Genomic DNA, 14912 nt, shown 5'->3' on the forward strand with positions numbered 1-14912 from the left:
ATGCATTCTGGAGATGTCGTGCTGGGCATACTCAGACTCTGTTGGTGGCAGTGTAAACCGGCCTGACCTTTCTGGAGGGTTATTTGGGAACATGTATCACGAACCTGAACATGTTCATACCCTGTGACCCAGTAATTCCACTTTTGGGAATTTATCAAAAGGATGTAACCACACACGTGCACAAAGACTGCTCTGCAGGGTTGTTCAGCCAAGCATTTTTTTTGTGTGTGTGAGGAAGATTCACTCTGAGCTAACATCTGTTGCCAATCTTCCTCTGTTTTTGCTTGTGGAAGATTAGCCCAGAGCTAACATCTGTGCTAATCTTCCTCTATCGTGTATGTGGGATGCCTGCACAGCACGGCTGATGAGTGGAGCAGGTCTGCGCCACGGATCCAAACAGGCGAACTGGGGCCGCTGAAGCAGAGCGCACAGAACTGTAACCTCTTGGCCACGGGGTCGGCCTCCAGGCCAAGCAGTTTTTACACTAGCGAAAAGTGGGAAACAGCCCCAGTGCCTGACTGCAGGGGAAGAGTAAATGAATTGGGGTCCACCCAACACAGGGTAAACCCAGGTCATCCTTCAACGCCAGGTCGTGGAAGAATGTTCAATGATGTGGAGACAGCACTCAAATCAGTGTGCACAATCTAACTGTGTAACTCACTTTGTAATAAATTGATATTTGTCTATAATAATGATCAATATACAGACAGCCTGGAAGGAGTCACATCAAAATGTCACCAGCGATAACTGCTCAGTGGAATCATGGGGAGTTTATTTTCTTCTAAGTGATTTTCTTTTCTTTTTAAAGATTGGCACCTGAGCTAACATCTGTTGCCAATCTTCTTTCTTCTTCTTCTTCTGCCCAAAGATCCCTGGTACACTGTTGTATATTTTAGTTGTAGGTCCTTCCAGTTGTGGCATGTGGGATGCTGCCTCAGCATGGCTTGATGAGCGGTGCCATGTCTGTGCCCAGGATCTGAATCGGCGAAACCCTGGCCCGCTGAAGTGGAGCCTGCGAACTTAGCCACTCGGCCACAGGGCCAGCCCGAGTCATTTTCTGTATTTAAAAATTTTTTTAGAGCAAACAGTTGCTTCTTCTATAATTGAGAAAGGAAACTGATTTTTTTTGAAAAACAAAAACAAAAACCATTTTCATCACGTGATGTCGGCAAGTCTCACCTGGGAGTCACTTCACTCTCTTTGGTTCACCTCTGACCTCTGTCTGGTTGTTTTTTGGGGGTCCGAACATCACCATTACTGTTGAGAAATCCCAGTGCAGACAATGCGCAGATCCCGCCTAAGAGACGCTCACTGGGGGTGCTGGTTGGCATCCCACAGAGCAGGCTGTCCCCTACAGCTCACAGCAAAACACTCCAGCTGTCCCAGAGAAGGCACAGTAAGCTGAGATGGTTTCTCTGATGGGCCAAGAAGCTGCCTGGGGGCAGAACACGCTGGCCGGAGTCTTTTCTCCTTGCCAGCGACTTAGCAGTTGATTCAAACACAGGAGAACAAAGTTCACTGTTCCCACGGGTCTGAGCTTATTTTTCTCCCCTCTCCCTCCTCTTGCTCTTCTATAAAACCTATTTTTGCCTGTGTAGATGCAATCTTTCCATTGCTCGTCTGTGTATACAAGTGAAACAGCATGCACATCAGCGACCCTCCGTCTGAGCGGGTCTTTGACCTTGTGCTTCCTCGGTCTTTCCTGGCAAAGGGGGAGTCCCGGGCTTGGAGCTCCCTTTCTCCTTGTCTGGTGTGATGCCACCAGCCTGCCTGGAGGGTTGTCATAAGACCCAACCCTCATGTCACCATTGTTTTAAGGTTGTTGGTTGCACTCCAGAGTCCTCTGTATGATGATCCTTAGGAGGAACTCTCTCTGGGCTGAGGACCAAGAATGGTCCAGCTTCCACGAGCAACTGGTCCATTTTCATCTAGCGAATTGTACGCCCACTGGGCTTTCCCTCTCCCTCTAACGACTAGAGTAAAATTGTGACCCATTCACTGATTTCACGATACACAGTTTTTTTTGTTAGTCTCATTTCTGATCCATTTAAAATTTTAATTTCTCCTTTTCCCCTGCCCGTAACTGAAGGCTTTGACAGAAGATCCGCAGTGAATCATTTGGGGAAATGCGGCTGCGAGTAAACAGGCTGCTCCTCCCGGGCCCTCTCGGCCTGTGGGCCGTGCCTGCACACAGCGAGCCCTCCAGAAGCGCGTCAGCCCGGAGCTGACAAGCCTTGCGTTGCTTCACCCAGCTCTGGTCTGCCTTCTCCAGACACACTCCAGTTGCTCAAGGAGCCTCTTTTTTTTACGGGATGCCCAGGACTGGTATGTGATCCAGATGTGGCTTATGGACCCTGGTCCTCCTCGAGCAGAGCTGTTCCAAGCGTGCCAGGACCACCTGGGCTGCCTGGGAACATGCAGATTCCTGAGTCCCCACTACAGAAGCTGAATCAGGGTCTCGGGGGGGAGGCCCAGGAAACAGGCATTTAAAACAAAGCCCCCAGTGATTCTGGGCGTGCTAATGTTCGTGAACCATACTTCGAAGAAAATGATTCAAGATTGATATGAATAGATTTAAAGACCTTTTTAGTCCCACGTGGTCTTGAAAATCCTTTGAAATTATATTTATCTGTATTTAAATTTAACCCACTGTTGTCCAGTTGTGTGTTGATCACTTGCTTTGACTTTTTTTTTTTTTAAAGATTTTATTTTTCCTTTTTCTCCCCAAAGCCCCCCAGTACATAGTTGTATATTCTTCGTTGTGGGTCCTTCTAGTTGTGGCATGTGGGACGCTGCCTCAGCGTGGTCTGATGAGCAGTGCCATGTCCGCGCCCAGGATTCGAACCAACGAAACACTGGGCCGCCTGCAGCGGAGCGCGTGAACTTAACCACTCGGCCACCGGGCCAGCCCCCACTTGCTTTGACTTTTGAGATATTGGCCAGAGAGTGTGCGTGTGTGTTCCCAGTAGTGCTGGGACCCAGGGGGAGTGAATTATGTCCTGCAGCTGGGAGGCGCCCAAGCCCGGGTCGTGTGCAGCAAGTTCTGCTCCTCCCACGCCTACTACTCCCAGTCATAATGTAAATATGGTTTCATGACCAAGGGGATGCTGGTGATGATGACAAGTCCTGGTGGGGAAATGACATCAAGGTGATCAGAAATTGAGGCATCCATATGCTGACACCTCTCTTTTACCCTAGACAGTGAGCCCACACGAAGCTCCAGGACAGCAGAGAGAGGAGGGGTGACAACGAAGGGTTCCCGGGTCAGATAGTCCTGGGTTCGGATTCTGCCCCTCCACTTCCAGGCTGTGAGCTTGTAATGACAATAATAATAAAAGCAGCCCATACACAGCACGCACTGAGGGCCAGGTCCTTTTCTATGTGTGTTGTGTGCACGTTAGCAATCAAGCCTCCAACCCAGTGAGTCCTCTGTATTTCATAAGTGGGGGAACCAAGGCACAGAGATGGTAAGTGATTTGCCTAACATCCCTCAGCCAGAGAGTGGCAGAGGTAGGATTTGAACCCAGACCGCCTGCCTCCAGAGCCTGCTCTTAGCCACGCCAGCTCCTCCATGCCTTTTCCTCTCTGGGACTCGTACCTCTTTCTGCTTGGTTATGCGGTTCTCCAGATCTTGTACCTTTTTCTTTTCCTTCTCTATGGCCTCCTTAGCTTTGTGTCTCTCATAGGCGATGCTGTTCTCTGAGATCTGGAAGTCAATGACAAGCGGTTGGAGGGCGTGTGCAGGAGAACGGAAGGGAAATGACATTGCAAAGGGAACCCAGGGTTAGTAATTGTCAAAACCAGTGAGTCAGGGGCAGGGGACAAGAACTCCAGGAACAGGACGCCTGTTGGCGAGAGAGGCAGGAGTCTGGCGAGCCTACCACGGCGAGAGCTCGGCAGTCACGTCTCGGTTAGTCATGTGCACAGAGAGAGAGTGATTCGTCATTCAGGATTTCTGGGCTGGCGTTCAGGAAGTGAGAGGCTGGTGAGTGTTCAGGTCAAGGCGTTTGGCACCGAGCCACCGACTAAACTGGCGGGTGCTGGCACCACTGTGAGCCCTTGTTGGGAAGTACCTGGCTTCTTGGGGGGCGGGGCAGGAGAGGCAAAGTGAGGGGAGAGGCCTCCTGTCCCGCAGGCTCGATGCCTGTGGCTTCAAAGCACACTGGTGGTCTCTGCCCAGCCTACAAAGGCTTGGGTCCAAAAACTGATGTCCAGGAGAGTTTGGAAGTAAGAAGGCACACCCCGCAGACTCGGTGATGGGGAGGGAGTTAGAGCCCAGCCTCACCTGCACGAGCCCCAGAAGGGGCTGAAGACCTCTACCTGCAGCTGTCGAAACTCATGCAGTCATGGTCCCCTCCCCCGTACAGACAGAAAGCTCCCAAGAAAAATATTTTAAGTATATGTATACATGCACAGACAGACTGAGAGATATGTAAATAGTGGGTATTTTGGGGGAATTGGGATTATGATCATTTATATTTTCTGCTTTTCACTGGTCTGTATCTTCTAAATTTTCTTTGGTGAACACGCATTATTTGGCAAAAAGAAAGATGACAGGAAGTTGTTACAGGGAATGCTATGCTGGGAGCAGGGGGTGAGATCTGGGGATGCGCGGCCCTGGAGCGGCGGCGCTCATCCCAGCAGCCTTGCGGCTCCGGTGTAGGGTCTGTGGCCTCCATCCATGCTGCCCCGCTCTGGACACGGGCCTCCCATCACACCTGGGCTCTGACTCCCCTTCCTGCACCAGCTGGGAGGTCCCCACTGCCAAGGCTGCTTAAGACTGTCCAGCACCCCCGCCAACCTATGTCCTGCCTGTCGTCAGAGGCCCCCTGCGCCCTTCTGCACGCCCCCTGAGGAGGGTGTATTATGCACTGCTTGGCATATTGCAAATGAGAATAACAATGACGACGCTGACCAAGCTTTAAATGCTTGCGACACGAGTGCCTGGCACCGTGTGCTGAATGCAAGACTCAGATAGCAGCTGCCCAGTTATCCCCACTTTGCAGGTGAGGACACAGAGGCTGTAAGTGAGGCAGTAAGAGGACAAGAAACGTGCCAGGTCACACCACCAGGAAGCAGTGGTGTACGCTCGGAGGACAGTGCTCCATCCTAACCATTCTCCCACCCGACCTTGCCTTACCTGTCCTCCTGATTTAAACCCCACCCTGCCTGGAGGCAGGAGACATGCTTATATGTTCACACTTAGGCTGGCACAGAGTCTGCCCACCGCCCAGCAGGAGCCCATGCTTCAAACCCCCACCCCTGATCCATCTGTATAATGGTTGCTCTGGGGACAGAGTGGACCAACGGTTCGGGTCCCGTCTCTTAACAAGACTTGCTCTGTGTGGTGCACCCTCACCCCACCTGGATTCTGACCTGAGTTACCTGCATAGGCTGGCAAGTGCCACTGCCAAGGTCTTTGCTCGACTGTGCAGCAAGCCCCACTGCCGCCCTGCTGTGCACACATCCTCCCCACCCTGCGACGACTCTGACCTCACCAGGCAGGTGCTTCACAATGAATGCATTGACTTCTCACGACAAACCTCTAGGGTGGTTCTGTCACTAGACCACATTACAGAGGAGGGTACAGAGAGGGCAAGGGGCTTGCCCAGGATCACATAGCATGTTAGGGCAGAGCTGGAACTGGAACCAGAATTGACACTTTCAGCCCACTAAGCTCTCCTGTCATGCCCTGCTTTGCCCACTCTGTGTCTCCTTCCTGCTTTTTCCCCCTGACCCCTAATTCGGCTTCCATCTTGCTCTTTGTCCTCCCCACAGTGCCTGTGGCTCTGGAGTCCTCCCGTGCACATGTTGACAGGGGTGTCCCCTATCCCAGTGTGGAAGCTCTGGAGGGCACAGCCCCGGTCCCTGACCCCCCACAGGGCCTGGCATGCAGCAGGTGCTCAGTAAATATTTGTGGCTAGATGCATGAAACGGAATTAGACAATTCACTGAGTCACCAGCTCTGTTTCTGGGAGTTCCACGAGGGCCGGCACGCGTCTGTCTGTGGCCCCCGTCCCTGGAGCCCGGCTCATGGGGATGCCATTACGGGTCGCTGAGGGAACGTCTCCCTGCCTCCAGGCTCCCGAGAGCCCTTCTTTGACTTCCAGGGCGTGACTTGGGTGTCCAGGCCAACCCAAGCGACATCCCTCCTCTCGACCTTGGGGCCTGCCTCTCACGGCGGCTCCAGGCAGGCATGGCTGGGGGCCCAGTCCCCAGGCTGGCGGGGTGGCTGGATGTGGATGCCTCCAGCTCTGCCCGGCTGCTGGAGGCCCCTGCTCCTCCCCATGTCACCCTCTCCTTGAGGGTGCACTTCTCATCCATTCCAGAAGGCACTGACCTTTGGCGATTGCCGGACACGACCGCCCTAAGAATTCATTATGTGCCTGTCTACTCCACCTGACTCCGCACCGTTTGTGTCTCTGCCCTTCCATCAGCCCGGGGAGGGTCTGTGGGGCAGACTAGGAACCCAGGAGGCTGGAGTCAGGAGGCAGTGTTTTCCTACTGCACCCATGCTGGGCTGCATCAGCAATACTTTCTGATGACCAGGAGAGATGGACCCAGACTCCAACCCGGGGGTCCTCCTGGAGTGCATCTCTCCTCCCCAGAAGCTGAGCAGGGAACGCTTCTGCAGAGGGCCCTCTGTGTGCGGGGCGCAGTTCTAAGTACTTTATAGACATTAGCTCATTTAATCCTGTGGGGCAGGGACTGGTGCATCCCCATGTTACAGATGAAGAAACTGAGGCACGGGGTTAGGCGCTCTGCCCTCGGTCATACAGCTACTAAGCTGACCGATGGCACACTGGCCACTGTGACGGAGGTGATGCTCGGGCCTCTGCTCGCTGTCCACCATCCTCTCTATCAGGCACGGGACACGGCCTTGCGTTCGGCCTTGGAGCTCCTCCCAAGGCGTTCTGGCTGCCGTGGCCCACATCCTCCCTCTCTGCTCCTCATACCTCCTTCTGTTGGGTTAAATGGTTCTCCAGATCTTGAACTTTTCTCTTCTCTGTCTCTAAGGCTTCCTTCGCTTTTCTTTTCTCGTGGGCCATGTTGCTCTCCAAAACCTGAAAATCAATGGCCAGTCTTTTTGGTTACTAACAATAATGATAATAGCTAAGCTGTCAGGGGTTGGTCTCGCATGCCAAGGCCCCTGGGCAGCCCTTCTCACACAGTTTACTCTCACGGCAACCCCACCAGAGAAGTTAGTGGCCCATCTTCCAGATGAGGAAACTGAGGAACAGAAAGCTGGTGAGGGCCCGAGGGCCATGCAGTTGGTCAGCAGTGAGGCCAGGATTTGAGCCCCGTGTGGAGGGATGCATGGGCCTGGCCTTGGGGGAGCGGGTAAGCAGAGGGAACCAGGCCTGTCAGATTTGGAAGCCCGAGCTCTCACCACTGTGCCAGACAGCCTCTCTGATAAGAAGAAGAACCTCATTAATAATGGAATTTCCCATTATTGAAACAAATCTCCTAAAGAGATCGGGTTTCAAGAGGAGGGTGGTGGACTGAATTAATGAGCTACAATATACCAATTTCTAGAATGGGCGGAGGTGACCTCACAGGGGGCGCTCGGAGAGGATGCAGGGAAGAAACCGTGGTTGTATTTGGTCCTATAATCAAGGAATTTTCAGTAGGAAGTTGCTTGCTGATAAGCTATTCAATTAAATGGCCTAACACAAATCACCGAAGGATATAAATTGCTGGGGAGGTCCCTGTTTCTAGTCACTGCAAGAAAGGGCACCTCGATTTTCAAATGTGTTGTGTTTTAAACACCAGCTTGACTGTCACACATCTGGAACACAGTTTCCATTACAACCGGTGGTTAGGGTCCCAGATGAGTCTGCATAAGTATTTAATCCATAATACGGCTGAAATACTATGTCTTTCACAGAGAACAGTCGTTGAAAACCCCCCGACACCCAGCCGTTCCAATGCCAGCCCTGAACAGGGCAGCAGAACAGCACCGTCGTGGGGGTTTCACGTGTATTTTGAACGTTTGAGGCGGGTTTCGAGGTAAGAGGTTCCCCTGTAATTTGTGAAAGAGACTTCGAGGAACTTTCCAGTGACTTGGGGCTGGCCCCACGACACCTGACCTCATGTCCACACTCGGGACTTTCCCCTTGGCAGCTCCTCGGCAGCTGAGACGGCCCCGCGGGGAGGATCGTCCTCGCCCCACTCATACACAGGCCCCGTCCCGCTCAGCCGCTTTGCTCCCAAGTTCCTAGGCGGGCAATGGGAATCGACCTGTGACGATACCTCAAAACTCGCATCAGGACCTAGTGATACTGTTGTCCCCAAAGGCCTGTGTGATGATGCGGCAGAGGGTCTAATAAAAAGAAAAATTCAAATAACCGATTGAGGTTGCCCGAAGTCTGTGTCTGGGACTTTTCTCCCAGATTCCCCTGACAAGAAACCACGCAGAGGTTCTGCAGGACAAGTAGGCTGACGTTTTCCTAGGCCTGGGGTGACCCGGCCACAGCTCCTCCCGCAGCGAGGCTTCCCCCACCACGCTTTCCTTAAGTCTCTCCTGAAGGCCCCCGTGACCTCGAAAGCTCTAAATTCAAGGGCCTCCCCGACCCCGTGCTGTCGACCTCTGCGTGGCATTTGGCCCCAGCAACCCTTTGTGAGCCCCTCCTCCTCCTCCTCGCCACCCTTGGAGAAATAACTCAGGGCCGGGCCTCCGTGACACTGTTTACCGAGGGCCGCAGAGCACAGCTGTAGGGAGACCCACACCGTAAACATCTCCCTGTCCGGCTCAGATCCTGTTTCAGAGGCTCTGCCCAGCAGTCTCCTTATTTCTCCCCAAGTGGGAGTGGGCCAGGAGTTACGCTGAGGAGTGGGGATGGAGTGGGGTTGATAGACAATGACACCTAGACAGAAGCAGAAGGAGAAGCAGAAGTGGCCGGGGTGATGATAATAACAGCTGCCACTTATGGAGCCGTGATTCTGGGTCAGACACTTCACTGTACGTTATCTCTACTCTTCACAGCCGCCCCTTAAAGAAGGTGGGAGTTGAGAGCTCTGTTCAGCCAGTAAGTGCTGCAGCTGGATTTGAACCTGTGTCTCACTGGGCTGCAAAGCCTGCACTCTTCACTCCTCTGTGCTGCCTCAGGACTGAAGAGCTAACGAAAGTATTATGTAAAAAAGACTCGGGGATCTGGGGGGGGGCCACAAGGTAAGGATGAGTGAACAGTGTAACAGAGCTTCCCAAGAGCTAGTATGGGCATATCAATAGAAGTACAACTTCTTCAACAGGGGAGAAGAGAGTCCTGCCCTAGGCCACTAATGGCTGGAGAACTGTGTCCAGTTCTGGCTACCATACTTTAGGAAGGACATAGATGATGGGTTGCAAACTCAGACGCCTATAAGGTCTGGACAGGCACCAAAAATGAAGTGGGTTGTTTCACGCAATAGGGAATGGTGAGGACTGTGGCAGAGTGCTGCTACTTGGTTTAGCTCCAGTCTGTTTTTGCAAAGTAGAAACCAGGGCCAGATTTTCTGACCTTCTCGAGAGAGGATGGAAATCTGGATTTTCAAGTAGAGTTTATGAATTCAGTGTAAAACACTCAAGGGCCAAGCGTAACACGTCCACAGCCCCTTTTTCAGCCAGTGAGCTGCCCATCTGTGACTTGTGGAGAGCAGGGCAAGTCAAAAGAGGGGACCACGGCTAGGATCTACTCCTGTGAGGCATATAAGGAGAAACAAGGGCACTGGGGCTGGAGAGGAGCAGGTGGCTCTATTTTCAAGCTTCTAGAAGGCTAGTCTGTGGAGGAGGAAGTGGGCGGGGCTTGCAGGAGCCCAGCGGGCGGGCGGAGGACCCACACGTTTCTGGGAGAAAGAGTTTGCTTCAACTCAGCCTAAAGGAAGAATTCCCTGCCAGCCCAAGGTGTCAACACTGGGGCGGACTGCCCAGGGGCGTAGAAAATTCCTTGGTGATGGAGCTGACGGCTGGATGATCTCAGGATGTTTGTGGAGGATTCACACAGCCCGAGAGCCCCGGGACTCTGTAATTCTTCCATTCCATGGGAGGCAATCTCCACGCAGAAGACCCTCATGTCGCCAGTCCCAACGTGTCTCCCAAGCCCCATCTGTGACTATATTTTATGCTGTTTACACTCTTTTTTCCAACTGGTCGTCAAGGCTACCACTCTCGGGTTCGCTCCTAGAGTACCCCTGCTTCTTCCCAAAGGAGCTGGGCGGGCCAAGGACAAATTACTCCCAGAAAGCTCCAGCGCACTCCCCCCCCCCCCCCCCCCCCCCCCCCCGCCCACCTCCCTGTCACCTGTGGTTCTGAATTTACTTCCGTGTGGCCCTCGAGCCGCATCTGGGCCCGAGCTGCCTCTATCTCCCCGAGCTGCGTACCTCCTTCTGCCGGGTTAAGCGGTTCTCCAGCTCTTGGACTCTGGTCTGTTGTTCTTCCAAAGCTTCCCTTGCTCTCCTTTTCTGTTGAGTAATGCTTTCCTCCAAAGCCTGAAAGTCAAAGGCTCTTGTTGAACAGACAGTTACCATGGCAGGAATCTGGACGCTGTGCCAGGCACCGCACGGGTCAGCTCTTCCCTCCACAGCAACCCCATGGGGAGACCGGGGGCAGCACAGCCAGGAGCTCAGAGCGGGGCACCTGGAGTTGGCAGGCCCAGATGAGAGCCAGGTTGATCCTTCCTAGGTATATGACCTTGGGCAAGTGAGAAACTATAGGAGCCTCAGCTTCCCCATCTGTACAATGGAGACAGTAATGGTGCTTCCTGCACTGGTTTGATGTGAGGGGCAGGTGAGATGATGGACACAAAATGCTCGGCACATAATCATTCATTCATAAGGGTCGGTCATTTCTTCTGCCATCCTCGCTTTGCAGAGGAGGAAACGGACTTAGACTAAGGAACCTGCCCAGTTCACTAGCAAATCATATGAGCAGCAATTTGAACCCTGGTCCATTTGACTGTAGAGGCTGTGTTCTAAGCCAGGGGTTGGCAAACTCCGGCCCACTGCCTGCTTTTTGTAAATAAAGTTTTATTGGAACACCACGCTCGTTTGCGGATCGCCTCTGACTGCTTTCGCACTACAGCAGCAGAGCTGAGCAGTCACGACAGGGACCGTATGGCTTGCAAAACTGAAAATACATACCATCTGGCTCTTTACGGAAAAAATTTGCCGACCCCTGATCTAAACCGTTCATGCCTGCACAAATCAGGTGAACATTGTTAACAGTTCACAATAAAAAAAGAACGTTAGTTTGATAAAGGAAGCTAGAATTTCTTACCATTGAAACAGCCCTCAACCAAGTCAGGATTCACGAGGACGAGCTTGGTAATGAGTTCGACACACGTATTTTTAGGTAGGGTGGGGGTTATCGTGTCATATGGTATGAAGGTTCATTTAAAATCAGCGCACTTGGCACTAAAGTCTGGGATGGTATTTGACCCGAGGGTCAAGCTGATCAACACAAGTGTTTGGGGAACGATGACCCTTGATGGGAAGGTGAACACGGGCCGCAGCCCCGTCTGTCTGGGTGGGTGCCTCATGTTGCTCCCCCCTCTGCAAGGGGCGGTGTGCGCTGAGGTTTGTGGTGTTGAAAGCCTTTGAAACCTCATCTCTGTCAGGAATGACGTTACAAATGGGCGTCTGGGAGGCCCAGGCTGGTGCCCAAGGACATGTTGAACACGGTGGGGCTGAAATACCGAACACCCACAGTGGAGAAAGTCCATCCAAAATTAAAAATAAAGTACGACCTCTGGAAAGGGGGGAAGTTAATCAGAAGGGGTGAGGAAACAGGTGGAGAGTTCTGTAAAGGTTTCTAGGTTCTCCTGGTTTTATTTTCCTCTCCACTGAATGGCACTGACTTTTTCTACATCTAATTGCCCTTCAAAATGGTCCCACCTTGATGTAACCCTATCGTTGATACTGCCTTTATGCAGCTCACCTGTGATTTTGGTCAGATGGTTCTTCCTTTTAAATTTTGTATTTCACAAAAGGCACAAAGGCAGAGAAAGAGGCAAGAGAAGAGGTAGGAGGACGAGAGGGATTTCTTGAGGTAACCGGGCATGAATTAGAGGATGAAACGAAACAGGCCTCTGCCTCTGCCCCCGGAGAGGCCTGGAGAGCAGGTGTGCACGGCAGAGAAGGATGGTCCAAGCCAGAAGTCACTGAACTGCCATCAATGAAAGATGGAAGGTGCAGCAGGTCCAGTCTTCCTTAGGGGAAGAAATGAGGTGCTGGAGAAGAGCTGGGGTCCCGCAGATCTGGTGCTGCTGTCTTGAGGTGGGGGGGGGGGGCAGCGTGCAGTGGCTCTGCACCGTGGCTGCACCTTGGAACCGCCCAGGAGCACTTACACATCGCAGCGCGTGAGCCACACCCTCACCTCAATTAGATCAGATCTCAGGGTGGGGGCGGGGGGGGTGTAAGGCATTAGTATTTTTTAATCTCCTAAATGACAAAAGTGCAGCCAAAACCATGAGCCACTGATCTAGAAGGATGGCAATGAGGTAGTTAAAGTCACGGCAGGTCCCTGAATACCCGAAAGGACCAACTCTAGGACAATGAGGAGAATTGCCCCATTAAGTGCAGTTTCGGCGCCTTCTCCAGAGAGCCTGACTCAGTAGATGTGGGGCGGGGCCCAGGAATCTCTATTTTTAAATGGCGTCCAGGTGGCTCTTATCAGGCATCTTTGGGAAAACCTTCCTCCAAGGCTTTGCTGCAGAGAATGTGGTCTGCAGACCTGTGCTGTCAGCACCAGCCGGATGCTTGTTAGAAATGCAGAATCCCGGACCCCGCCCCAGACCTGCTGAGTCGGAATCTGCGTTTTAACAAGATCCCCAGTGGTCTTGGGGCACCTTTAAGCTTGCCAGGTGCTGCTGTAAAGTATCCTCTAACTGGTTTGGTTTCTAGAAAAGTAAGTAGCAATTTTGGCCATTTGTTTTCCCCGATGTGTATAAAGAGAAAGCAAAAGACTGACAGAATAGGAAGCTGGTTGTGCGTGGCACTTAGAAACAGTCTGTCAGTTACAAAACGGGACCTGCAGTAACAACTCAAATTTGTAACATCAACTGTAACGTCTAAACAAATAAGGTACTGTTTCTAGAAATTTCAATAACCTTGCCTGTTGCTGAGTTTTAGAATTCAAGCTTCACGTTAATTCCTCCAGCATCATTCACCTTGTTTAATTAATTTAGTCCCATGGCACCAAACAAGGAGTTGCTGAGATTTCTCCATCTGGGTACATGCCCTCAATTTCTCAAAGATGAGGCCATTTCATCGGTTTCCAGTCGTAAAGAAAATGACAGGGACCACCTTACCGCCTTCTCCTCCATCAGCTGCTTGACTCTGGCTTTCAGCTTCTCCTCTTGCTGTAGCCTTTCCTCCTTCAGCTTCTCCTTCTCTGCCAGATGCTCCCGCAGCTTTTCTTGCAGCAAAGACTGCTGAGCTTCCTGAGAACTGCTGATCTTGATCTGAAATGAAAGGCACGGAAGCCGAAGTGGGTGGAGACGGGACTAAGGACTCATTTTCACATTTTTTCTTTGTAAATTGTTTATTTTTGCGGAGAGGGACAAAGGTTCACACAAAACTTTCTTAACAACACGGGAAAACTAGGCTTAGCCTAGCCACTAGTAGGGAAGCATAGAGTATAGTGGTTACGAGTGCAGACGCTGGATCGAGACAGAGTCTCAGCTCTAGTTCTTTCCAGACACTTCTTCATTTAGAAAGTGAGGTTAATAATAGTATCTATCTCTTAGAGTTGTAAGGACTAAATGAGATAAGGATGGGAAGCTTTTAGCTATAGTACGTGCTCAGTAAGTGGTAGACAGAATTATTTATTTGCTGAGTGTAAGAGGAAAAGCAGTGAGCTGGGGCCAGAAGGCGTGAGCTTTTGTCTCGATTCTTCCACTAACTAGCTGTGTGACGTAGAAACAGTCACCTAGCCTCTGAACTCCGATGTCCATACCTGGGGGAAAGGAGAATGGACTAGATCAGGGGTTGACAAACTACTGTTTGCAGCCCAAATTGAGTTCACTGCCTGTCTCTATAAATAGAGTTCTATTGGAACAGGGCCGTGGGCATCGTGCTCACTCATTTAGAGTGTCTGTGGCTGCCTCTGCTCTACCACAGCAGAGTCGAATAGGGGTGACAGAGAGTGTATGGCCTGCAAAGCCTAACATACTCACCATCCGGCCCCTTACAGAAAAAGTTTGCTGACCCCTGGACCAGAGGGTCTCTGTGGCTGATCGTAATGGTGGTCCCAATACTTCACCTTTCCTCCACCCGTGTCTTTGGCTATGTAACTTGCGTGCCCACCCATATCCTGCCCCCTGACACTGAACTCAGTCATGTGACTTGCTTGGGCCAATGGGGTGTTAGCAGACGTAACACAAGCAGAGGATTGAACAGCACTCCATGATGGGACCCGCTTTCTCTTCCTGATTTCGGCTTCCTCTGCTGTGGCCATGAGAACATGCCCAGGCCAGCCTGCTGTAGCTGAGGCCAGCCTAGATCAGCCAAGGGCCAGTCAACACCCAGACACTGAGCAAGCCCGTCCAAGATCAACAGACCGGCCCAGCGGCTGACCCCAGACATGTGAGCAGGGAACAGTTGTTGTGGAATGTCACTAACGGTTTGTGGTTATTACACAGCATTCATACAGCAATAGCTACCGGGTGATACCTTTCCTAAGGATCATTTTGCCTCACATGTTGACACGCTGCAACTTTTGGTGATTGTCCTGCCTGTACTGGGGCTAAGTGTACTTCTCCCACTGCGTTTAAGAAACACAATTTTCAAGATCTGACGGCATTTAAATCTTTCTGGGTTTTGACAGATGAAAATGAGCATCCTTGTCCCCCTGGGAGATCTCAGCCACCCTGCCTGAATCTCTCCGTGCGCAAAGGGAGCTACCATTTCACCTTTTGGAGGGTGTGAACTGCCCG

General features: G+C 51.8%; 1 protein-coding gene across 13 annotated transcripts in view; it reads right to left on the reverse strand.

Annotated features, from left to right (window-relative positions):
- Nucleotides 1-14912, reverse strand: part of FHAD1 (forkhead associated phosphopeptide binding domain 1) — a 130677-nt gene that overhangs the window by 31670 nt on the left and 84095 nt on the right. For all 13 annotated transcript variants that reach the window (XM_046662089.1, XM_046662087.1, XM_046662084.1 and 10 more), the window contains 4 exons: nucleotides 13287-13439; nucleotides 10360-10467; nucleotides 6957-7064; nucleotides 3599-3706 (listed from right to left, as the gene is read on the reverse strand). In XM_046662089.1, coding sequence (XP_046518045.1) covers nucleotides 3599-3706; nucleotides 6957-7064; nucleotides 10360-10467; nucleotides 13287-13439 — 477 coding nt within the window. The remainder of the gene's footprint in view (nucleotides 1-3598; nucleotides 3707-6956; nucleotides 7065-10359; nucleotides 10468-13286; nucleotides 13440-14912) is intronic.

This window comes from Equus quagga, chromosome 5 (genome assembly GCF_021613505.1).
Source record: "Equus quagga isolate Etosha38 chromosome 5, UCLA_HA_Equagga_1.0, whole genome shotgun sequence".
In the NCBI taxonomy this organism is placed as follows: Eukaryota; Metazoa; Chordata; class Mammalia; order Perissodactyla; family Equidae; genus Equus; species Equus quagga.